Source organism: Acomys minous, assembly GCF_964271855.1.
Source record: "Acomys minous genome assembly, chromosome: 3".
NCBI classification, from domain to species: domain Eukaryota; kingdom Metazoa; phylum Chordata; class Mammalia; order Rodentia; family Muridae; genus Acomys; species Acomys minous.
Window position 1 is genome coordinate 97,316,588 of NC_140485.1, and position 26,490 is coordinate 97,343,077.

General features: G+C 47.4%; 1 protein-coding gene across 3 annotated transcripts in view; it reads right to left on the reverse strand.

The window, feature by feature from the left end:
• Positions 1-685: 685 nt before the first annotated feature.
• The window catches only part of TRAF3IP2 (TRAF3 interacting protein 2), a 42,939-nt gene continuing 17,134 nt past the window's right edge, over positions 686-26,490 (reverse strand). The window contains exons 3-9 of one of the 3 annotated variants that reach the window (XM_084777972.1): positions 21,010-21,196; positions 15,345-15,523; positions 13,330-13,418; positions 9,506-9,574; positions 8,326-8,442; positions 3,947-4,021; positions 686-1,192 (exon numbers count right to left, since the gene is read on the reverse strand). In XM_084777972.1, coding sequence (XP_084634098.1) covers positions 1,046-1,192; positions 3,947-4,021; positions 8,326-8,442; positions 9,506-9,574; positions 13,330-13,418; positions 15,345-15,523; positions 21,010-21,196 — 863 coding nt within the window. In that variant the 3' untranslated portion in view covers positions 686-1,045. Of the gene's footprint in view, positions 1,193-3,946; positions 4,022-8,325; positions 8,443-8,689; positions 8,786-9,505; positions 9,575-10,989; positions 11,118-13,329; positions 13,419-15,344; positions 15,524-21,009; positions 21,197-26,490 lie in introns of those variants that run through there. The other 2 variants (XM_084777973.1, XM_084777974.1) reach the window with 2 other exon arrangements.

Sequence of the window (26,490 nt, forward strand, 5' to 3'; positions counted from 1 at the left end):
CTCCAAAAAACAAAACAGAAATAAAAAGTAAAATTAAATTTATCCCCTGGGAGATGTGATTGTAAGATATAAACACCCAGTTACTTCTCAAAAGAAAATTTAGAGTTTAGGTCCCACATATCAGATATCTTAGGTTCATCAGAAATACCTTGGTCCATATGATTTTACAAGCCCCCTAAGTCCCCAAAAGTGAAAACACTTGCTCTGGTTACAGCAGTGCTTGCCTCTGTTGGACAAAAAGGAGAAAGCCAGCCACACCTCCGGCCCGTGTGACACATCCCCTGTGACTTCATACATATACTCAGTTATTTTTACATAAGTGGCCAGACCTTTGTCTCTTCTTGCAGTGTGGGGAACTGCACCCTGGACTTCCTGCATGCTAAGCAAGTGTTCTACCACTGAGCTACACTCCCTGCCCAATTACACTGTTTACAACCAGGTCTATTTTGTTAAAAAAAAAAAAAAAAAAAAAAAAAAAAAAAAAAAAACCTCAACTGCCAGAGTGAACCTTTAATTATTATATTATAAGGATGTTTCTAAACTCTCTGGTTTTAATCCTTCAGCACAGAGAACTCCGTCACATTTATCTAATATTATTATCTAAGCAGCTTTGTTGATGTCCCACAGCTGCCCATATCAATATAAATTAATATGCTTGGGTCTGCTGAGATCATGAGACACGTCCTTACAAAGAGGGATCATTTTATTATTTGAGCATGAATCAGACAGGACGGACACGCAGCATCTGGCCAGCTCACAGAAGTGGCTGGAGTGAGAGGAGGATGTCTGTGGTCACAGGCGTCTGCTGCCGTCGCCTGTAGCGGCCACCTCCCTAACGGACTGGGAACGCAGCGTGGACAGTGCAGCCTCAGGAGGACATGGGCACCCTTTTTTTTTTTTTAAGGCAGGAAATACGGAGCAGCCGAAGTGTTAGGAAGCAGGGAACTCTGCAGAAGAGGCGTTCTGGGGCCTGAATGCCCCTCCCCTGGAAGACACGGAAACAGGCCTGCGTGCCCCCAGCCAGCTGAGCCGGAGATGGCTGGTGTCACAAAGGCACCACCTGAAGGGTGGGCAGAGGACCACGGGGAGGAGCCACGTACTCTTCCTCTCGAAGGAGCCGCAGCAGGATGTTTTTCTTATTCTTGGGCCAGCTGTAAACATGAGTGTTCTGAAGCCAAGTAGGCACGTGCTCCTATAGGGGAGAGGAGGGGGGGGGGGGGGAAACAAAGGTCAAAGGAGAGAAGCCTGGCCTTCCAGATCCAGGGCTCAGCTGCCAACAGCTCTGGCTTGCCCTTCGTGGGCGTTCCCGCCAGGCCGCCTTGGGAGCTGCTGTTCTCCTTTCGAAGAGTTTAACACGCAAAGAGCACGTTTGGCTTCGGGTGCAGGCTGTGTATCTCATTATGGAAAGCACATGTGTGCAGCGTTTTCTGTCAGACTCCCAAGCTACCTGCCCTTTGCATGTCAACGCGCTTTTCGACACCTTCACATGAAAGGGGTTAGGCCAGAGGTCACCCTGAATGATGTGAATTCCCCTGTGGCTCTAGGGGGTGGGAAGGATGCCAAGGTTGTGGGCTTAATCTAATTCCTGGTTCTTTCACTCCAACCTCAGGTCTGGCCCGAAGACAAGGGAGCAGGCCAGACCTCAGAACAGCAAGGCTGCGGTTCCACAGGCCAGTTTCTGTCACCCTCAGGACCACCCTCAGGCCCGCCCCTGAGGAGAACGCATTCTGGTGGGGAGAGGCAAGGACAGCAAGGAAATGTGGATGCTGGTGTCGCATGAAGAGTGTGCGGCATTGAGGAGGGGGCTTAGGAAAAGTCACACCATGATGGAGAGTGCTAGGGACGTTCAAAAGCAGCGAGATCACGGTGGCTAGAACAGGGCAAGCAAGGGTGAGCAGGTGAAGACGGCCAGGACGCAAGCAGGCTCTGTCAGAGAAGGCCTGGAGACCACTGTAAGGCCTTTGGTTATCATTTTGAGATGAGCTGCCCTAGGGGTGGCGCACAAATTGAGAGCCAGCACTCATGTTGAGAGTAGAAGGTGGGGAAGGGAAAGGACACAGCTGCCTTGAGGAGTCATCCTCATATGGAGGCAAAAAAAAAAAAAACAAAAAAAAAACACCAGAAACTATTTTCCAGGTAATAGTATAGCAAGTAGCTAGCATGTCCCAAGCTCTGGCAATAAGAAGACTGTCAAGGTCTAGAGAGATGGCTCAGAGGTTAAGAACACTGGCTGTTCTTCCAAAGGTCCTGAGTTCAATTCCCAGCAACCACATGAGATCTAGTGTCTTCTTGTGGTGGACAGGTGCACATGCAGGCATAATACTGTATAAATAAATCAACCAATTTTCTTTTGGTTTTTCCAGACAAGGTTTCTCTGTGTAGCCTTGGCTGTCCTGGACTCACTTTGTAGTCCAGGCTGGCCTCGAACTTACAGTGATCTGCCTGCCTCTGCCTCCCGAGTGCTGGGATTAAAGGCAAGCGGCACCATCGCCCAGCTAATAAATAAATCTTTAAAAAAAAAAAAAAGACTGTCAAGCAGAATTTAAAAACAATAGTAAATACACACACACACACACACACACACACACACACACACACACACACACACACACACACGCAGACAATGTTTCACCTGGGCATGAGGCAAAGGAGAACCTCCCAGGCTGGAGAAGCTGCTAGAATTAGGATAAGCAAGAGTCCGTTAGGGCAGCAAGTTGTGGAAGGGCAGCTGAAGGAGCAAGGACAGCCGGGCAAAGACACCGAGACAGAGGCACACGAGTGAGGCCTGCTGACACGGCCTGTTATTATAACCAAAGCCTAGGCCACCAGGTGATCACAAGGAGGACGAGTCAGTGGACGCGGCCCTATTCCAAAGAGCCCCATGTGTCGTGCTAAGGAAGACAGCGATGTCTTGAAGTCAGTGGGAAATGTGAGATACAGACTGGAGCACTCTGATGGAAAAGAGGAAGGTGGCTAGCGTAGGGTCCCAGAGGAGATGAGGAGACCAATAAAGAGACTTGACACACAATGACTGCACTTAGTCCCTGCACAAGCTAGGACCAGCGAGGATGAGGGGGTCCTAGCCCTAGTGCACCCTGTTCACATAGCCTGGGCTCTCCCTCAGGCGGGGCAGAGGTTTCGGCGCAGTTCTAACGTCTAAGAATACTCCAGAATGAGGCTGTGCCTAAGCTCAGAGTGCTCTGGTCTGAGCCGCAAGCTGTTTACTTAGCTGCTGTCTTCCCGCTGCCAGGCCTGGAAACATGCTCTCTGAAGGCTTGGCTTGCGTTCTCTAAAGCTGTCAGCATACCCTTTGGAATATGATAAAAACCCCTCATGTGAATCCCAGCAAGATTCACTTAGAGAGCTGTGTGGACTCAGTGCCTGTACTCTGCGAGGACTGAACTATGAGCAAATATTTATGTGGAGCAGACCATGTAAGAAGCATCCGATGGCAAATGCTCTCGTGTTCTTGGGCACTTCAGTCCTTCATCCCCGGGTGGTGATACTGTTCCCAGAGGCTCAGGACATAGGGCCTGGCTGGGGGAAGCCAGCTTTGAGCCCTCAGCCCCATTTCTGGCTCTAATGCCACACTGCTGGCACACCTTCCTACCACAGTGGTGACAGATCTTATCCCTCTGGAACCACAATACATAACCCTTCCTTCTAGAAGTTGCCTTGTTGCTGGTGGTTGATTACAGCAATGGAAAAGTAATTATGTGTCAGCCAGGCCTTTGTGTGCACAGACTGAGCCATTAGGACAGCCTGGGTCCTGCCAGCCAACACTTGCAGACCTTTCCGATTCTTACTTGCTGAGCTCCCTGGTGACACTGTGATCTCCGAGGACCGTCAGAGAATTGAGAAGATTTTCAACTTAACATCCCAGGAAGCCATCAGAACAGATTTGAAACCGATAGAGTTGAGGATTCTTGTTTGTTTGTTTGTTTACCTTCTTGGCATTTGGGAAAAGCACAGGGATGAATCTGAAATTCATGCTTCCTTGATTTATGAACTCGATCTGCATCTAAAACCAAGCAAATACGAAGACTTAATCCAGGGACAAAGGTGAGAAACTGATGTGCCAACAAAACTACCATCCCACGCGGCAACTCTCTTCTGAGTCGTTTATTTGAGTGCCATATTACAATGCTAAGCTCTCCCTATTCACACTGCGCCATTTTGTTTGTATGGCCACTGTGATGGTTATCATTGGTTGTGAACTTGACTGCACCAAGAATGAACTAAAAACTAACAATGGGTGGGCACACCAGGGAGGGATTTTTGCTTAATTAAACCATTTGAAGTAGAAAGATCCATTTCTTTTTTTCTTTTTTTCTTTTTGTTTTTTGTTTTTTGTTTTTTGTTTTTTTTTTTTTTTTGAGACAGGGTCTCTCTGTGTAGCCTTGGCTGTCCTGGACTCTCATTGTAGACCAGGCTGGCCTCGAACTCACAGAGATCCACCTGCCTCTGCCTCCCGAGTGCTGGCATTAGAGGTGTGCGCCACCACCGTCCGGCTGGAAAGGTCCACTTCTAATGCGGATCTTTGTGGTGGGAAGACCGACCTTCCGTTGGAAACCTATAGAAACGGGGAAGGCAGTGTCTCTCTTTGCTCTCCTTCCTGCTAGCACATCCGTTCCTTCACTAGATTAGAGCCCAGCTCTTCAGGGTTCCAGTGTAGGCTGGAGCCCAACGGACACATCCAGCTTCCTGGACCAACCAAATAACTACTGGATCCTTGAACCTTTCATTTGCTGGTCAGCCATTGGTGGGCTCGCTGGACCAGAGCCTGTAAGCCATTCTAATAAATTCCCTTTTTCACACACACTGTCTCCACGGAGCTCTGATTCCAGCTGTGGGTGCCATGCTTGCCTGCGGCCACACCTCCCTGCCATGGTGGTGATGGGTCTCATCCCTCTGGACCACAAGCCCACAATAAACTCTTCCTTCTGTAAGTCTGTAAATATAGACAGACCTCTGTTCCTCTAGAGAACCCTGAGTAATACAGCCACTTAGTGAAGACCTATTTTTTAAAAAAATCACATTCTGGGGACCAGAAAGGTGGCTTAGCAGGTGCAGGTTACAGATGCTTGTTGTCTGACTGCCTAGTTTCTAACCCGGAGCCCACACGGTGGAAGGGAAAGAACTAACTCCTGCAAGTTCTCCTCATGTGCATGTGTACACACACACACACACACACACACACACACACACACACACAGAGAGAGAGAGAGAGAGAGAGAGAGAGAGAGAGAGAGAGAGAGACAGACAGACAGACAGACAGACAGACAGACAATAAATAAATAGAATACAATTTTTAAGTTATATTCTGGCCTGGTCGCTGAATTCCTTTGTTGATTGCTTCTTGTTGTTGTTGTTGTTGTTTTGTTTTGTTTTTCAGTCAGACTGTCACATCTAGCCTAGACTGGCCTGGAACTCACTATGTAGCCCAGGTTGGCTTTGAACTCACAGCAGTCCTCCACTGTAAGCCTCCTGAGTGTTGGCTTTGGGTTTTAAAGACTAGGAGGGCGCAGGGGCTGGGTCACCTCATTCATAAGACTAGGCTATGTGTCCCTCCTCCAATGCTGTAGTCAATGACTTTGTTATTAGCTTTCAATTGCCAAGAATGAGAGTAGTTATAAGATGGAAATGAGGCAAGTGCTGAGTCCTAGGAGGTTTCGTTTGTTTGGCAGAGCACCACTGATCCGATTCAGGCAACGCCCCCAGAGCTAGCGATGTAGTGAGCTGGCAGGCAGGAAAATCACTAACCCGAGGACAGCATGGCGTGTGAGCCGCTGCTGTGGAAGCTCAGGATAGGTAGGGCCTTTCTGATCTGCATCAGGGACTTAGGAGGGCGGTAGTTGGGGGTTGGGGGTTGGGGGTGGGGGGATCCCCAGGCAGGAAGGAGGTTCTGTTCAGGTAGAGGCAAGTGTCCAGAAGGCAAGAGCAGAGAGAGAAAGCGCGCCTGGAGATGAGGAAGGGCGGGAACCACCCACCCACCCGCTTCTTCTGGGATACAGATGGGCTTGGCCGTGGGCTAGGAGGTCGGGCTGGGAAGAGCCCACTCTAGCACGCCTGAAGTTCCCTCCCCCAGACCAATCAGACTTCACACTGCTCATCTGAGAGGATTTAGCTACAAGAACCCTATTAAAATCAGAATTTTCGATGTCAGGGGAGTTAAAAGTTTTCCGAATTCCAAGAGCAGCATGGAGCTTTCAGCCATCTGACAAAGAGAACAAGGAATTATATATCCTGAACAAGGTTATCCTCCCATTGATTTTTATAACAGAGGCTTTTGCCGTGCACGAAAATAAAAAACGAGAGCAAAGTGAACGTGAAGAGAGAGACAACTCTCCCCAACACCCACTCTCACAGACTCGCCCCACACAGATCTGCCACTGGGGTTCTTTGGAGGGCTGACTCCCTTCAAAACAGAAGACAGCGCCGAAAGCAGACACCACACTGGCCAGGGGACTGTGCACTTCCAGTGCCAGGGCACAGTCAGCCCCCGCAGGGAAGGGCGCGGGGAGCTGTTAAGTTACAAGGACAGCTGGGTTTCTTTCTCGACTTTGAGGGCACTGTGTGCTATTTGGCCTGTCCACTAGGCCCCCAGGTCTGTCAAGGACTAGCCCTCAGCAGGGTGCCTTTATTTTCTCTCATGCTTCCTTCAGATCCTGGCTTTCTTAACGATGGAGTTTGATTTGTGTCGTAAGAACTCATTGGTGCGTGGAGGAGGCCAGGAAGTCAGCCTGAGGACAGGGAGACACGGATGGCACATTCAGTCCCTCCTGTGATGAGGAAGAGCCAAGGACATTAGGGCCAAGAGACCAAATTTGGAGACAACGTGGTTATAGGCGGCACAGGCACTGGGTTGAAGTGTGTGTGTGACTGGCTGGCCTTGCCATATACTAGCACAACTAACCAGGGTCCTCCAGGAAGTGGTAGGGACCTGGAATCCTTCCCAAGTGCCAGCTGCTGGCTCCTGGGACTGGAAGGTTCTTAGGGATATACACAGAATGTCAGTGTTCTGGGAATGTGCAGGTGTGACACAGAACACTAAGGGATAGAAGCACCCAGAGCCAGTCATGAACGGACCACAGGCTAGCACTGGGTAAGACTGGACAGGAGGCCGACCTAACTTCAGGCCCTAGAATATCTCACCTCGCCTCAGCTTCTGCTTCGGGTTGTAAAGTCACACAGGTGGCCCTCATTTGGTGGAGGAGGTGACAGAAATGAGGGTGCTGCTTACACACCCACCCTATCTTCTTCTCAGGCTCTGGGGTGGATGGCATTGAGCTTCGCTTCCTCTGAGGTAAAGGTGGCCTGAGGTTACCTGACTGCTTCCTGCCCTGTGCTGCTTACTTAGCCCTTGCATCGGGGCCACTTCCGGTGATAAGTATGCCACATCCTCGTTCAGCATGAGAACTCAGGCTAGGCTGTGAGTTCAAAGCCAGTGATCTCCCCTTCTCTTTCTCGAATCTCAGAATCCTTGATAAACAAACAAGCCAGAGAAGAAACCAGCTCTGGTTCTAGAGGCTCAGGGCCAGGCCCCACTCAGACTGAGGATTCCACAGAGGCGTCTGAAGGTCATGGGGTCTAGTCCGGCTTCCTGGCTAAGCAGAAATGGTCACCACGGTATCTCTAAACCCACAAAGGACGAGAAGACAGCTAGGCCATAAAACTGCCGGTTCTAAAGCTGGCAGATGCTCCTCACCCATCACAGACCAAGAACAATCCCTTTGGTTAAGTATTTTCTGGGTGCCAAATACTTCAACCATTACTTCATTTATCTTCGCAGCAGTGTACATATTAGTGATCCATTGTCTGAACAGGGCCACAGAAGGGCAAGATGTGAGTATGTGGGCATGTCATGCAGCCTGGACTTAGGAAGTCAATGTGACTCACGGGACCCATGCTTTTCTTCTGTGATGGAAGCATCCTTCCCACATTGCACCTTGCTTCTCTGGAAAAGCACGGGGCAGAAGGTAACAGCTACAATAGCCCACTCACCTCAGCACTCACTCTTCTGCCCTATGAAGCCTTCACACTCGTTGGTGGATAGCCAAGTGAGCAAAGCTCTACCTTCTAGAAGCGTGATTGAGATCTCTTAGTCGCTGACAGGACCAGTTGAGTACCAGGCAGAGGAGTGGTGTGTTTCTCCATGGGTCTCAAAGTACACAGGGCCATAGCTGAAATAAGCTCTCCTGATGCAGGAGGTCTGAAAGCCTTTCCCTAACATCCTGCCACCTTGAGTGAAACAGCAGCCGCCCTACCGAGAGGGGGCGCCCGTTCCGGAGGAGCAGCCAGGCTCTGTGGTCCCCTGTCACTCACCATGCGATGAATGTACTTGGTATGTAAGCCGTGCTCGTCGTCGTCCAGCTGCGACTCAGCGCCTTCCACATCCTGTTTGTATTTGGGGCTGATTGCTACGATTATCATCACTGTCTTCTGTAATGAGAAGGAGAAAAGCATGTTTATGGGAGCGGGAAGTGTGGTTCATTTGGTGGAGAGCAGCTGGAAACTGGCCAGCAGGACCGTAAGTGGTCCCTGACCTGCTGGCGGGTACACACCAGTCCCCTCTCTCCATGAAAGCAAGAGGCAGCAGTCCGCCCACACAGGCGTGCAGTCCTCTTCGCCCCTCCCCCATCGCCCCCATGCCCAGCACCCTACAAACAAGCAGAGCATCTTCCACAACCTTCTCTAATAAACTTCTAACGAAAGCCTAAATCACTGAATCTGCACGGAGGTGGAAAGGCATCGCCACTGCAGGAGAAGTGCCCTCCCTCCCTACAGCCTGATGTGAGCTGTCAGTCACCCGGCTCCTCCACTGGCCCTGCTTTTCCTGTGCACATTAGCACAGCCAGAAGGAGCAGACCCTTCAGCACAAAGCAAACACCAGGCTGCAGACAAAAGGAAAGCGGCAAAACCCCAGCCCGCTCAGACTCCCGCCCCCAAGCCCACTCCTGCCCAACGAAGCACCTAGCCATGGACATGCTGGCAGCAATCAATTTCTATCTTGTTAAAGCACAAAGTGTCCCTGTGGCCAGTATAGATTCTGTCTGTGGAAAACGAATCACAGGGCTGTAAGTGGGTGCCCTGGGGTGGCACACTTGCAAGGCAGCCCAGAAACCTCCTTAGCCCAGTCCTACAAAACACTTGGAAAGGCCTCCAACTCAACTGGATTCTGCTGCCCACCCCCCTCCCCCACCCCCGTTTCCTCCTTTCCTATTCTGGTCTAGAAATTGTTTGCGCTGATTGTTATCAACCACCTGTGTCTGGTTTGACCGTTATTTCCTGCCTCTGCATGTCCAGGAGGGTGACCCCATCCCTTCCTTCCCAAGCCTTTGCATAGCTTCCAACAAGAGAGGCTTTTGCCAGACTTCCTCAGGCTCAGACTTCGGTGGGGGGCTGTGGGGGGGGGGAAGCATCAGTGTTTCTTCTATGAAATAGCCTCACGAGCTAATTGTTTTCCTCACCAGTACACATCCTCAGAATTATGGAATATACTTACATCTCGAAGGTAGCGCTCCATCCATTTAATGATATCAATACCCCGGATTCTATCCTCGAATATGTCAATCTACGAGAAAAGGATGTGAGGAAGTGCTCTTAGTGACAGCTTTCTCTGAGAGCAGAGCTCGAGAAAACAGGAGAAGCTACATCCATTTGCAGACCTAACACTAGTGCTTTGTATAAGGAGGACTATGTGAGTCCAAACAATGAAACACAGGTTTTGTGAAATGCGCCCATTTCAGCATTCATAGATATTTAAGTATATAATATCCATAATTATGATATAGTGGTTCATTTCAAGACGTGTCTGCAGCTATGCAATAATTATATGTTCAAAAATCTGAAAGACACAGTATATCACTAAATTGGATACATCCACAAAGGCAAAAATAGTACATTATGCATCTGTCATTTGAAAAATTGAAAGGCAGATTCTGAAACTTTAGTGGATATGTAGTGTGCAAATGCCGAGACACAACTGTGGTGTCTGACCTGTGTTAATCCGGTCATGATTACAGTATTAGGTCAGGCTTCAATTATACACTTCAAAGGGATTGTAGGAAATTTGGGCGAAATCCAAGGAGCAAACACAAAAACAATTACTTAGCTGGTGGGGAGGGGTTAAGGATAAAAGTCGAGAGAACTTTAAGACTCGTGTTAGCATGAGTAGTCAATACTTTAGGTACCAGAAATGCAGAAACATCAAATCATGTGTTTGATAGAAGGCCAAGTCTCTCTCACCGGATCCATATTCATTATCCTAGTGTGACCCTGCCGCTCAGAACTGACCACACCAAGTCCCAGCCATCCACCAAGCATCCTGGACCAGCGACTGTCCTTCCCCCACATGCCCTGTCTACTTTGCACCCACAGTGGTTCTCCTGTACCCTAACAGCACAGCATACACCCCTCTGCTCTGTGAGTCACACTGACTTTCCCTCACATTGCCTAACTCTTGTGCATCACGGCCACCAGTAGCAAAAAGAACAGTATAGCATTCTTTCATTTACTCACTCTCATTTATGACCTCCTCAGCTCCCTATAGAAAGAGATCGTGTGTTTACTTAACTGTCACACCTATAGGGTACAGAATACAAACTTGGAATGTATTCCTTTCCTGATAAACATTAAGAAATGGAACAGCTTTCCCTTGGGTTGGATGATTTTTTTTTTCCCCAGACACAGTCTCATTGTTGCTCTAGCTGGTCTGGAACTCACTATGTAGACCAGGCTGGCCTTGAACTCTCAGAGATCCACCTGCCTCTGCCTCTGGTGTGGTCGAACTAAAGGCTTGCACCACCAAGGCCAGCTTGATTTTGTTTTAGTGTGTTACCATCCAACATGGTGGCACGGGCCTGCTATTTTAGTATCCAGGAAGTGGAAGTTTTGAGAGTTTGTAGCTAATGTGATCTACACTGAAAAATGTCTCAAAATCTTAAAAACAAAACCAGACAACCAACCAAACAAAACACAAGATAATACGGTTATGTGCTGGCCAAAGACTGCAGCAATCTGTGATGGTGTAAGTCGTCCATTTCCATTTCAGATTGAGGATGGGCGGCTTGGGTTGCACTCCTGGCTCTGCTGCTTTACCCTGTCATGACTGTGGTTATGAGAACTTACTGGTAACATAGAAAAGACATGCATCATAATGCCAGGCGTGATGCTAACACACCATAAACGGCCATTATTATCCGGCATGCTACAGACACAGACATCCTGGGCGGTGTGTGCCTCTAGACTTCCATCAGAGTCTCCTGTGCCTGTCAAGACAAGTTTTCCATGCTGCTCTTGTTACGAGCTAAATTATGTCCCTAAAATGCATAAATTAGCTGGAGGCAGTGGTTTACAATGTAATCTCACCATTGGGCAAGAAAGTGAGATCCTGTCTCAAAAAATAAGATGACAATTAATTTACGGACGCTTTCCCGTTACCTCATAATGTGACTGGGCTTGGGATGGGGCCTCTCAAGATAATTCTGATAAAATGAGGTGCTGGGTGAGCCCTGCTCCCATAGGACTGGCGTTCATGGAAGAGGAGAGAACTAGGAAGCAGCTCTGTGTGCACACAGGGAGGAGCCATGCGCGAACAGAGAGAGGATGGTCATCTCAAGGCCAGGAGAGAGGAACCCGGATGAACCCAAGCCTGGTTCTTGGCCTGCCAGCCTCCAGAACTGTTGCAAATGGGTTTCTGTTTAAGGCCCTTATAGAAGTAGTTTATGACTGACTCACACAACCAGTGTCTTCAGGTATCAGGCAGCATCTCCCTGTCTCTTTATTTACTATGTCCTGCTGGTAGCAGGACATGACACTATTCCCTACGGATTTTCCTAAAACCTACCCAAACCTTTATGCTGTGTTTGCTGTTGTTTTAATTAAACTCCCCTTAAATGACTCATTGTTTCATTTCACTAAGAGGATCTCAGTGTGTCAACTGTAACACACAGCTGTTCGCAAGCACAGGCTTTTACAGGACAAGAGTGAAGGGTACATTTAAATTCCCCTGAACTGCCCCTGAGCTTTTTAAAGGTTAGAAACCGTGCCTAGTCTCCAGGGGCCGTCAGAATCTGTATATTTATATTTGGGAAGAAGAAAAATAAGATCTCGTATGTTGCTTCATGTCTCATAATTTGTTTTTTTTTTTGTCACAGTTGTGCTAGCACCGTCTTATCCTGGAAACGGGGAACTGAAGTGTTAAGACTATATAGAGTTGTGAAGCTGAGTCACATAAAGTGTAGGCATCTTTTTAAAACATTTAGTACTTCAATTTTTTAATGTATTATAGAAAAAACTCAAACAAAAACTATTAAACACCCAGGCAGTGGTGGTGCACACCTTCAGTCCTAGCACTTGGGAGGCAGAGGCAGGCGAATCTCTGTAAGTTCAAGGTCAGCCTCATCTATGGAGTAAGTTCCAGGGCAGCCAGGGCTACACAGAGAAACCTGGTGTGGAAAAACCAAACTACCAAAAAAAAAAAAAAACCCCAAACAAACAAAATGAACCCCAAAACTATTACTGCTAAGCAACCTCTGTATTCCTCTCCAGCATGCTTGCTTTCCTGGTTCTTCACTCCTCTCTGGAATTCACTGCTGCCCACTGCCTCGGAGAGGCTTCTGGGAAGGGGACAACCTCCATGTCTGAGGAAAGCCAGGCCTCCCAGTAGCAACCTGTGGTATTTTGTTTATCCTAAGGAAGAATGTGCCTGGCTCTAAGCTGCACTGTTTCAGGGCTTGGCAGGCAAACAGAAAGATTATGTGCGTGAGAATTTCGGGGCCAAGATCGCCATGGACCATCTACCCTACCTACCTACCCCATCCCACATTTTCCCTGTCCAGAATCTTCACTCCTGAAACCAGGTGTAGAAGGGCAGCTCTGTGCAGTGGGCAGCCCAGCTTCCCACTTCAAACCTCATAATCCGGCTGCAGCCGCACCGGTGGGTATGGCTGCTGGGAAGGGACAAAGGTAGAGAGTGCAGCCAAAGGCAGGCCTTCCCTTCAGTTAGGGCCAGCAGGACCAAAGGTGGGAATTACCACGACCATGGATTTTGGGAGAAAGAGTGTTGGAGACTTGGGGTAGTTTAAAACGTGGTGGAATACGTACCTAACATGAATGAGGCCCTGGCCTTGACTCCCAGCACCAAATTAATAAGTAGATGAGAGAAAACAACTATCTCAATCTATAAGAATTTAGTTCATAATCACATAAATAATATGAACAACTATTTATACTTTTCCATCATCATCATCATCATCATCACCACCATCATCACCATCATCGCGTTCAATTGAACAGTCCAGTTTTGTCTTTGAAGAAAATACTTACGGCAGTTTGGAAGCCATTCACCAACAGAAAGTTCACAAATTTCACCACCTCCATGGCCGTGTCCATAGAATAAGTGATAAAGACCTTCCCTAAGAGAAAGTTTTCAGAGTTGTTGAAATTTAATCAAATTATTCTACCCCGCAGTTCTAAGCAGTACGCATTGCCTTTTGTGTTGGAGGGTGGTCCAAGGGCTTACGCCTGCAGTGGTGTGGATCGCTCTCCTCTGTGACAAGGGCTGGGACCCGTCCAAGGGAGTGCACAAAAGACAGCAGGGACAGAGGAGAGTAATGGCAGGCTGGGACAAGCCTCAGAGGTCTTCTGGAACAGCACTCGAGATGTTACAAAGCCTACCACCCACAGTGGTCACGTCTGTCCTTCGAGTTCAAGCCACTGCCTTGTTCCTTAAAGACACTTGGCCCTGTGCCCAAGGAAAACACTCTCACAGCAGGCTAAGGAGCTAAGGCTTGCTAAGGGGCCACCCAGCAGTGTCGGCTTTTGATCTCACGCCTCCCTGAACTCCTGTCTGACAAGACCAAGTAGGGGGTGAGGGAGAAAGTGTTTCCTTACCCCCCCCCACCGCCCCCTCCCAGCGACTTATTTTGGAGAAAAGTCAGGACTAGGAGTAGACTGATGCCCCAGATCAAAAATGTTAGTGCGGCTTCAGCAGTTTAAAGGGGAGAGGCAGTGCCTCAGGGCTATTCAGCACTGCAGGCTTCCTCGTCCCTCCCCGAGCTAGCATGGAGCCACAGACAGAACCATCCGGATAAGCTTCCCAACCCAGCCAGAGCTGCTGTTTTCTTAGACTAAATAAAGTATTGGGGAAATTGCTCTGCTAGCAGTTTCTCCTATGTAGACAAATAATCTCTATGTGTTGTCTTTTAGGTCTGGAATGAACCAGTTAAATTTCAAGAACCCTGAGGCGGAGGGTAAAGAGGAAAGAGATGCTGAAGAGAAGATGGATCTATGTGCATTCAGCTACGCTTAGACCCCTCGCACCGGAAGCTCGGCCCTCAAATGGAGGGGTGTGCCCTGCGTGTGCCGGAAGTAGTAACCAAGCAGCCAGGCCTGCGGGCGGCGCTTGACTCTTTCCCATATGTACTAATTTTAGGACCATGGTAAGGTGACAGCATATTGGGGCCATACACCATGTAAGACCATGTCTGTCCACTCAGATGGGTTTTGTTTTGTTTTGTTTTTTAATTGAAGTGCATAAGATTTTAAGATGCTCAGGAACATTTTTTTTTTTGCACGAAAACCATAATGATCACTGTCATAGAAGTCTTTCAGAGCTGTAACTGCTTTTGATAAAAAGCAGTTAGCCAAGCAAAGGCCCCAGAGGTTCTGTTCTGAGTGTCCCAGATCTGGAACGAGTGAGCCTCTCCAGCTAACAACTCCTAAGTAGGGACTGATTTCTCAAGGTTCCCGGAACTAAGCCTCCTAGCTGGCCTCACACTCAGAACATTTTAATGATATTTCAACGTTTCTGGATCTAGCAGCAAAACATGGAAAAACCAATCACCACCTGACACCGAACGGGAGATTTCTTTAGATAAAAGCCTTAGTTTGCAGTGGGCTGTGAAGCAGTACGGGAAATGAGAAACAGGGTTTTTGTTGTTGTTGTTGTTTGTTTTTGTTTTTTTCAAAAAAGACTGCTCACTCCTACAGAAAACAACCTTGTTCTTGAGAGCTGGTGCTAATTTACAGTGAGACACTGGTTTTCTACCCAGGGCTGCATGAGCATCCTATCCATCTACCCAGGGCCACATCACAGAAGTGCACTGTCTGTTGTTTTCTGCGTGTTAAGGAAAATCCAGTGATCAGCAGTTTGGGAACATGGCTTGTGAGGGTCGGATCACAGAAACCACTAAGAAACACCTGGGTGTTTTTAAAGCAAAAAAGGAAAAGGTAAATTCTACTCTACACCTAAAGTCTAACCGAGAATTTGGATGCGCGACTAAGCAAACTCTGAAAGCCTGAAACCTTCACAAGAAGAAAGCACATTGCAAACAACTTACGTAATTCCTCTGGCAAATTGCTGGTTTTTAGAGTTCCTCGGGCTAACGGGTTGCTAGGGGGTCTAGGCACAGCTGCTGGGGGTGCTGCCTGGGGACCGTGTGGTCTCAGCTCTGCAGGATGGTCCAAGGACTGCTCGGGCGTTCCAGCTCCATTGGAAGGTGGGTGGTAGAGCTGGTCCCTGCAAGGGAACCAATCCGTTTACAGCAAATGTGTATCTTTATTACAGAGGCCAAGTGCGGGGAGACAGAAAGACCTTACAAACTGTGGGAGCACACCAACACACGCATCTCCCCTCTGCAGCCATTTCTTATCTAACCCACAGAAGGAAGAGGGGGTTCCCGTGGAGTTTCCTTTATAAACAAGGCAGCTGGCTGCCATATGTGAGGACCCGCGCTAGGGGTCAAAAGAGGAAAGCAGGATTTGAGTTCTCAATTCAGGGTCTGTCTAATTGGGAAAATAAATCCCATGTACAGGTCAGACAAGGTCGGCAGCAAAACAACATACCATGGTGGGGGACACAGAAGGCTGATGTCAGAGGCATTCCGATGGAAAAGACACCACTTTCAGCTCATGACAGATAACGCTGGAGTATGTTTCAGAAGCTTTTGTTTGTTTGCTTGGTCTTTGGTTTTGGTTTTTGCCGTGTAGGTTTAAGAGTCTCTCTTTTGGTAACAAGGAAATGTGAATCTCACGGAGAAAGAGGAGCAGAAGAGTAGACCGGGGAGAGCGGACTGAGATGGGATGGGAACAAGATGGCGGGAGAGAGTACTGGAGAGACAGCTGGAATGGGGGTGGGGGGAGGGGCAGAATCTCTGGGATGAGCTAAAAACCTAGGGTAAAGGAAACTATTAGGGTGACCCTAGCGAAGACTCCTAGTAATGGGGAATACGGAGCCCGAAGCATCTCTGGTAACCAGGCAAGACTTCCAGTGGAGGGACTGGGACACCAACCCAGCCATATAACCTGCGGCCCACCATTTGTCCTGCCTACAAGATGTGCTGGGGTAGAGGTGGCGCAGAAATTGTGGGAGTGGCCAACTAATGACTGGCCCAGCTTGAGACCCATGCCCTGAGAGGGAGTCCACCCCTGACACTGCCTGGAGGACCAGGAGCCAGAGGCTGAGTAGCCCAGAGACCCAAGATAGAACCAAACACAAATGGTTGGGGGGAAAAAAGATATCCTGCCAAACTCTGCTATATTCATAGACTGATGTCTGGCCCAATGGTCCTCAGAGAGGCTGTCCCCAGCAACAGATGGAGACAGATGCAGAGATCCACAGCCAAACATTAGGCAGAGCTTGGGGGAATTCCATGAGAGATTGTAGGGTCAAAGACACCATAAGAAACCCCACAGAGTCAACTAGCCTGAACCCATAGGGGCTCCCCGAGACTGAACCACCAATCAGGGAACCTGCACGGGATGGACCTAGGCTCTCCACATGTATGTTACAGCTGTGTAGCTTGGTCTTCTTGTGGGACTCCTAACAGTGGGAATAGGGGCTGACAAAGACACTGCTGCCTGCCTGTGGGACCCCTCCCTCCTACTGGGTTGCCTTGTCTATCCTTACTAGAAGAGGAGGTGCCTGGTTTTACTGCAACTTGATAGGACGTGGATGGTTGATATCCATCCAGGCTGGCCCTGCTCTGAAGAGAAACAGAGGAGAAGTGGGTTGGGGGGCAAGGGGGGGGCGGACTAAGGGGAGAGGAGGGAGGGGAAACATTGATCGGGATGTAAAATAAGTTAAATTAATTTAAAAAAAAAAAGCATTTCTTTTGTTTCACTGTAAGCGGAGACCTGCCTGGTGACATGGCATCTCTATTATTGCTTTGCCTGCCAGCATTCCTGTGAGTGTTGTCTCCTGGGGGAAACAATGGCACGCACTCCTGTGAGCTTTAGAAAACAAAGGAAACACAGGACTCGTTTCTGCTGCTTCTCTGATTTCCACTGGCAAATAATCACAGGTGTGTGCTTTCTGCAGAAGCATCCCAGTGTCCCCAGATGTTAAGGGCAGTGTGTGTGGCTTCTCCCGCTTGCCACCGACACTCCAGCGGCTATGGAGTGGCCCCACCATCTGCATCAGTTGCAGTAGTGCTGCCTGAGGAGGAGGCGCCATTCTGTGCATCATCCTCGGACCCTCCTCTCTAAGCACTCAGTTCCCACATTAGACGCCCTCTGCCTAAAACAGCTACAAGTGAGCAGGGAAGATGGCACAGCTGTAAGGTGCCTGCTGCTGAGGTCGCGACCTGGGTTGGATCCCTGGGACCTGCAAGGAGAGAAGCAACCCACAAATGCTCTGTCCCCGTGCGTGCTAGGGCACGCAGGTGCACATACACACAGGAACACAAGTGAGCAGTTAGGAAGCACACCAGCTAGAGTGAGTCCTCTTTTCTCTAACTTATTTATGATAGGAAAATTTAAAACTACACCTATAATGTTCATTTCTTTTTAGAAATTGGAGGGCAAATATGAGAATATGTTAAAAATCAGGGTAGTGGGGCCATGGTTGTCATTTATTTTATATTTTCAATAGTTTCATATTATAGATTTTTAATGCTATTATTATAAGTCTCTGTCCATGTCTAACTTTAATAGGTTGTTACTTATGTTTTCACCCAAAGGTAATTTAAAACTTTTTAAAGTTCTATGTAATATACTTAGAACCTGTTTTTAAAAAAAAGTCAGAAAATCTTAACTACTTTGATAAATTTAGGATGTTTAGGGAAATAAGTTATTTTATCTTATCTTTTCATAAACACCCAAGCAAATAGGGCCTCTTAAAATGTACTTCCAACTAATAGAGATCATTTCCTTATTATTTATATTAAATCTTTTTATATACAAAGTTGCTTCATTTTTATAAAAGATGATAATGCATTGGATAAAGAAATGTTAAAATCTTCATAATTACACTGGCTAGTTTTATGTCAACTTGACACAAACTAGAGTTATCTGAAAGGAGAAAAATCTCAACTGAGAAAATGCCTTCATAAATTCTGGCTATAGGCAAGCCTGTAGGGCATTTTGTTAATTAGTGATTGGTGGGGGGGTACTCAGCCCATTGGGGGTGCTGCCGTCCCTGGGCTGGTGGTCCTGGGTTATAGAAAGCAGGCTGAGCAAGCCATGATGAGCACGCAGTGAGTAAGCAGCAGCCTCCAAGGCCTCTGTGACAAAATCCCTGCCTCCAGGTTTCTACCCAGTTTAAGTTCCTGTCCTGGACAGGGATATGAAGTGTAAGCCGAATAAACCCTTTCCTCCCCCAAGTTGCCTTGGTCATGTTGCTCCATCGCAGCAATAGTGACCCTGACTAAGACAGTTACGTTCAAAAACTTACACACACAAACACAGTGTCATGAGGTTAGTGAGAGTAAACTTCTGGTATTAAAGTTCTCCATCCAGTTAGCTGAGCAGTCTTCATCATCCTAAAATGACAACCCGGGATACCAGGCTTAAATTGATGCTTAGAAACATTTACTATGTAGTACCTTTCAACTCCCCTATAAATCTATTTTTTTTTCCAAATAAAGGTTTATGTTTATTTTAGAACTGGTGTGGTAACTCACATCTGTAATTCCAGCACTTGGGAGGCTGAAACAGAGCACTGCTAGGAATTTGAGGCCAGGCTAGGCTGGTGAGTTCTAGGCTAGCCTGGGCTAATGAGTGAGACTTGCTATCTCAGAAAATAATAACAACTGTAAAAGTATAAAACCGTAAGTGAAGCTCCTGCCCTCAGGACGGCTGCCCCGACTGTGTAGAAGTTCACTAAGGTGCATGGCCTTTGGGCTGGGTGAGGTTTTTTAGGGAGCTACTTTAACCTAGCTGTGTTTTTATTTGTGAGTTTATTGAAAGAAATTATTTTCTTAAAGTTTACTTGAAAAATTATGATTTTATCCTCTATTCAACCCCAAATTATTTGGTAGAAATGCTTCTGTTTGGCATGGTTTCTTGAGATTTTATGTATTTCTTTGTAAGAGTATGTCTTGCTATGAAATCACATTTTACTTAATTCCTTTACTTAAACTCTGTATTTAGGAAAATGAAGGATCTATCTGGAAAGCCTACAAAGACTTGTGGACCTTCCAGTAAGGGGAAACAGGCATGGGCTTTATTTGCCACTCGTAATAAAGTTGGCTTCCTCCCACCTTTGAATAAAAGTTTGAGCCAATTGCCAATTTCTTTATCTCTGAAAAAAATCCATTTAACTAGGATTTCCATATCTGATTTCATTCTATAAAGCCAGAACGCAGCTTTGAGTGCTATATGAAAGCTGTGCTTGAAAAGAAGCGAACATCTCATTTACTTTCATCCCAGTTTTATTCTAAAACAGGACTCCACTTCTGTGTGTTTTAGAGACATAACTTAAAAGAAAAAGTAAAGTTGGGGAATTTTAAAAATAAAAACAAGGAGAAAACCCACTAAGGGATGACAGTATGAGCATGGAATCTGGGTTAAATCAGGTGAGCATTGTAATAAAACAACAAGCGTGCTGGGAAGATGTCTCAACAGTTAAGAACGCTGTCTGGGACGGGGTGGTGGTGCACACCTCTAATCCCAGCACTCAAGATGCAGAGGCAGGCACTAGGTAGAGTTTGAGGCCAGCCTGGTCCAGGACAGCCAAGGCTAAACAGAGAAGCCCTATCTTGAAAAACCAAAGCAAAAACAAAACAAACAAACAAAAAACAAAAAACAAAAGACACTGGCTGTTCTTCCAGAAGACCCAGGTTCAATTCCCAACACCTACATGGCAACTCACAACTATCTTTAACTCCAGTTCCAGAGGATCTGATGCCCTAACACCAATACACGTAAGATAAAATAAATAATGTTAAAAATATACCAGGCATGGTAGTTCACACCTTTAATCCCAGCACTCAAGATTCAGAGGCAGGCGGATCTGTGAGTCCAAGGCCAGTCTGGTCTACAAAGGGAGTTCCAGATAGCCAGGGCTACACAGAGAAAACTTGTCTCAACAAAACAAAAAGAAAATATTTTTAAAAGTGTGGTACAGTAGTATATGTTATTTGGGATGGCAGGGCGCCTCAGGAGGATAACGAGTTTGAAACCAGCAAGGGCAATATATGGTGAGTACAAAGCCGGGTTCAACCAGGTTGAAGCTAGGTTGTTAGAATCTATTAAAAAAAAATTTTTTTTTAATCTGAAAAAGGAAACGTGGAGGAAGGCTGGCTCCCCATTGGTTTCTCTCGCAGCATACCGTGCTATTTTTCCCTCTACCTCATCCTCTTGCCATGGTGCTATCCACCATGACGGTGACATAGTCTTGGAACTTTGAGTGAATGAAGTATCTTTTATCAAGCACTCAGCTTCAGTGACCTTGTTATAGCAACGGAAAACAGACCAAAGCAAAGGGTTAGACGAACTGTCGAAAGACCAGCATTATTTTTCTGGAAAAAGCGTGAGAGAGGTCAGCTTGTTACGGACGGTTTTGTTACGACAGAAAAATCACAAGAAGCCAGATGAGACGGTGCGAAAGGAGGGTGCCGTCAACCACTGTCTACTGTGCTCCGACCTGAAAAGTTCGTAGCGGGTATTTCGCTGTGTGGCTGTGCTGATGTGCGTGGTGAGCCTACAGAGGCTCTCCATGCGTCTCGGGGTGCCAACGGTCTTTTTCATCTCAGAATGTGTTGGGTGGGTTTGCCTTACTCATACCTTAGGAGCCTTGGGGAAGAGAAGTCTCTCTGTGCAGGCCTCTCTTCTTGGTTCTGGGGGCTGGGATAATTCAGGACGACCTTCTGCACAGGGTGCTGACCTCTCACCCTTGCCCCAGGAAGGGCTTGCCCAGGCAGAGCAGGCTGGATGACTTGCTGGTAGGCTGCTGGAGGGTACCCATGACCATCTGTAGGTGAACACAGAAACAGCAGAGGAGGTTGCCACCAGCTCCTTCAAGTGAAAGGCAACGTAAGCTCACTGAACGATTTTCTCCTGATACCAACCGAGGGGTCCAAATATCAACCCCCCTCCATGCTATTTGTCATATTTCTATACCACTAATTACTTCATAATATTCATAAAACCGATATACTTTTTTTCTATGTAAAACATCTGTGATATCACATGTTTGACATTCTAATTAGAGAACTCAAAGAGTGTTTTTAAATCCTGTTTTAATAAAATACTTAGGCTAATCCAACCATGACGAGCCTCTCTCCCACCACGGTTCCTACCATAATTCCCCGATAGCTAGAAGCCAGGGCTAGGAGAATTATCCTTGTGACAGACTTAAGTTTACTGTGCTGGGCTGGATGCGGTACCGCACGCCTTTAATCCCAGCACTGGGAGCGTGAGTTCAAGGCCAGCCTGATCTACATACTGAAACCCTGTCTCAAAAACAAAGAACAACAAAATTACTATGCCACTAAATGGACACACACACACACACACACACACACACACACACACACACACACACACACAGTAAAACCTTGGCTCATCCTCTGGGAAGGAGGCGGCCACACCCTTTAACTTCACACTCTCTCTTATTAGAGCCTGTGTGCAATTGGCTCCAGGATGGTAGAAAAAGTATGGGAGAGTGGGGAGAAAGCTCAGTCAGCAAGGTATTTGCTGTGTAAGTGTGAGTTCAAGCCTCTATCATCCATATATATGTAGTTGGGCATGGGGCAAATGTCTTCTTGAGGGAGACATCTGACATGGCCCTGTAGCTTCTACATGCACATGCACATGTGTGTGTGTGTATGGATAATATATACACACACATATAGACACACACATGTGTGCATATATGTATATGAACATCAAAAATCAATTAGTTAACTGTTTGTAAAGGGCAGCGGTTAGAACAATGCTAAGGCTAACAGGAAATGATGTGGATACATCACCTGGGAGAGAGTTGGTCCCCGGAAGCCCCCAGAACAACAGGGTCCCACGAGAAGGCCATAACAGCGGACTTGGTGAGACAAAGAAAAATTCAGAGCTGGGAGGGATGCCTCAGCAGCTAAGAGGACTTGAGTCTGGGGCCCAGCTCCCATGTCAGGCAGCTCTCAGTGACGTGTAACTCCCATTCCTGGAGACTCAGCAGCATCCTTTGGCCTTTGGTACACGTGTGGTACACACTCACACAGGCATACACTCATAAATAAAAATTTGAAAAGGAAGATAGATGCCCAGGGGGGATGCAGGACACAGAGAGGGGGTGAGAAAGGAGGGCTCTGTGGGCATTACTCAGGCACAGGGGGCCACGCCGAGAAACCTGAGAGGTGTGTGGGAACTGGAGAGAACCAAGTGTGAACCTCCACGAGAGAAGCCATGAGCACCTCATGGCCCAAGCTGTCATATGACCGGTTAGGACAAAAGGCAATTTGTTTAAAAAGCGATCATTGGTTTTTAAATCCTTGCCCAACTAACAGGAGTAGCTCTGTCTGTCTGCCAGGGTAACCTGTGAGGGAGACACAGAGAGATCAAATGGCCAAGAAGCAGGAACTTGGGACATCACTAGGAGCGGTTAGGATTCACCTGGCATGGTCACGTTGCTGTCCTTGACCTCATCTCCGAAGTAGCAGAACAGGGAGGGTGCGATGTCCTGAGTCTGGTGGGCAGTGAGAAGCCTTGGATGATTTGAAGAGATCATTCAAGGCGAATGACAACTTCAAGTACAGAAGGGCAAACAAATACGTGTATTTATTAAGTGTGGCTGTCTCCAAGTCCCCACTGTCTAAACTCAGAAACTTGATTGGGTGACCCTGGCAATTAACTCAGGCTAGTCTCTCATGCCTGGCCAAGCTCCCTGGGGCCACTTCATTGTTTGCCGTGACTCTCTTATCAGCTGTATCCTTCCAACTATTCTTCCTCTTGCAGAAAAAAAAAAAATGACCATGCCACTCCATCCTAGGCTCCTAGGCTATCTACTGGCTTTGACACATGACCCTTGTCCTGTGCTTGTTAAAGCCCTGACCATTGCAAATGGAAGGTTTGAGAAAAAGGAGAAGGAAAGGATTTGCTGAGATTTGTCCCTACGCACGGCTGGCATTGGAAAGCAGGACTTGGGGGAGCTTTAAGAATGGGGAGACAGGACCACGGGGGTCTTCTGTGGTCTAGGACAAGGCCCATCACTAAGGCTTTGCTTTGACAGCCTTTCTAAGGCAGACCAGATCAATTCCAGGAGGTCTAGAGTGCCAGTGTGAGTTTCAGGGCAACCAGGCAGGTCACCACTGCTTACTCAGGCTAAAAAGGACAAAAAGTGGTCCTGCCGTCATATGCCACCAGGCAGGAGTCCAGCTTGCCTTCTGATTAGCTTTGCGTGGATTTAGAGACAGCTGCATCTGCCATCCTCCAGCACTCTACAGCACTTCAGACTCAGCCCACAGGACCAGGTCCCTGGTGGTGACGATCTCATCTCCCACACCATCGTCATCTTGAACACCCCAAGCTGTTCCCCAGCGTTGGGATCTGAGCTTACTGGCTTCATTACTAAGGAAGATTTTTGTCTTAGATCTTCACAGACCAACTCCAGGGCTCTTTCCACCTGTTCAAGGAGAGCCCACCCCCAGCCCCCTCTCTCTGAGTTTGTGTCTCCCTTCCCTGCCTTACTTTCCTCATCACTGGGAAGGGTTTGTACGTTGTTACCGTGCTCAGGAAACAAGGAACAAAGAGCTAGTTACAGGCCAGCACACACACAGAAGAGGAACCATTTGGAACTAACTGCACAGCCTGCCTGCTAAGTCTCGGCTGGCTAGGCTGCCCACTTCGAGTCCGCTCGCTGTTCATTCTTTTAAAAATCAGTTTTGCCCTCCAGAAATGAGAAATACAAGGTCAACGAGGAGAAACTGCCAGGGCCTTGAAAGCTTTTTTCCAAGGGCGATGCTGAAAAGTCAACTCAAGTGAAGTTTTCCCTATTCGGAGCCAGTTTTTTGCTTCCTATATCCATTAGCGAGTGCCTAATGACATTTTATTTGCTTTAAAAGGACCAGCAAGCTCTAATCGCAGGGTGTGTTCCTTTTCCAGAAGGCGGATGTCAGTGCTGTTAATCAAAAGCCTTTGAATCAAGGTCAGATGATTTCGAGCAGATTATTCCCCCCCCCCCACGCACAACATGTTTTTGTCTCATAGCAACAAAGCGTATCGTTAAAATCGCTAAGCACGTGGGCAGAGTGTTTGACTAGCTGTAACTCTCCTTGCCGAAATGGCCGCCTGTGCTAAGAGGGTACACCAGTGTAGTCGAGCAGATGACTCGATCCACCTGTTGGGTTTTAAGTTAGAGGCCCAACAAAATAACCCTCTGTGTCGTCCTCTTGTTTAAAGCAAAGTCTGACAACCAGAGGGTTCGACCCAAATGAACCCTTTTCCTTCTGTACGTGGGACTTGGGCCATTTTTGACTGGCTAGCTACATAGAAAAGTTATTAAATTAAAAAGTATGTTTATTAGATGAATAACCATCTTTTCATTGCTCGAGTTTTTCCTCTAATTGTTTTTTGTTTGTTTGTTTGTTTTGGGGGGGCGGTTGTTTGTTTTACACTTTAATTTATTGTGTCTATGTGCACAAGTACATCGACATAAGCACTCCTGGAGGTCAGAGGGCAACCTGCAAGAATTGGTCCTCTCCCACCCTGGGGGTCCCCGGGAACCAAGCACGGGTCAGGCTTAGAGGCAGGCACCCTCACCAGCTGAGCCAGATCGCCAGCCCTCACTGCTCAAGTGGTAACTTTTGTGTCGCACTGTCATGAGCAGGCCTTTCGAGCTGCTTGCTCAGGTGCTCTACACACAGGATGACCGAGTTCGAGTGTCTCCTCCCCAGAGAGAGAGGAGTTGTCTGACTCAGAACGGAACAGAGATTCCTCCCGCTGCCTTGCATCCTTCCCTCTTGGGCACCCCGGTCTCCGTGCCCCACCTCCTCTGGCCACACTGCCTTGTTCTTGGCACCTTAACAACGTCAAGCTCCGTGAGTCTTTGACCCTTCTTAGTCTTTAGCTTTCAGCTCCACTGTCTGTTCAGTGAGATCCACTCTGGCTGCCTGCCTATTAATATCCGTTCCAACCCCTGCTATTCCCCTCTAGCATACATGCTTTGTCATGTTGCATGCGTATTTCTAACTTAGACTCTGTTTCCCCAGCCAGTGTGTTGGATTTGACGTTATCTTATGTAGTGCCTAGTAGACAACATGGCAATTTTTTACTAAGTAAATTGATAAATGAACGGGCAGGTTCCATTTGCAAGTTCGTTTTCCTCCTTTCTTTCCCTGCTACACAATTAAAGATGGCCTTTCGAAGAAGACATGATGTCACAAAAACTCTACCAGCGATTGGAGGGCTCTCCTTTCCCCCAGAAGGTAGAGTCATCTTCCTTCCATTCATTCAACAAATATTTATAGAACCTCTCCTCCCAGGCACACGGGGAACAAAGATAAATACGATACACTTCCCTTATGCAGCGCAAGATAAACAGAGACGGAGAGAAATCTGTGTGTCTGTAGGTGTCTGTTTTCCAACACAAACCCACACTAGTCAGTCCGTGAGAAAGGGAGGCATACGAAGCAGCAGCCACCTACTTGAGAATCGCTGCTCAAAAATAGCTTCGCACAGACTTGTCTCCTGTGCCTAAAATTCCATCGCGAGGGTTTACGCCGTAAGAGATGGAAGGTGGGTGATGTGACAGACAGATGACTTGCTAGCAGACTAACTCGCCGTGTTGAGCGCAACATGGACACAGCACAGATGAAAAGCTTGCACAGTCCCGAACGAGCACCCAGCACCGCCTGTTGTTTGTCAAGTCTCGTGAGCAGCTTGGCCCCAGTACAGACAGGCTTCCCGTCACTGGGCTCTCTGACCAACTTGGAATTGTAAACCAAGCCTTAAATGAGGTTTTCCATGTACCAGGGAAAACAGTCAACATTTTTCTCCCTTATTAAGAATGGTAGTAAAAGAGCTTATGAGGGAGAAAATAAAATCTGATTTTCAAGTTGTCAAAAAAACATCATGATAAAATGCAATCAGGTTAGCCAGGAAACAAAATGGCCAACATAAACTGTTAAAAAGAACTCCCACAGCTGTAAGCAGCTGTGCTCTCTGCAAGGCAGCTCCTCCTTTTCTCATTTCTTCCATCTGGTGTGTCTTCCCTTGCCTCGGCGGTACATGCATTCTAGCATGCAGACAAGCACATGAGCCCTCTTTATTTTTTTC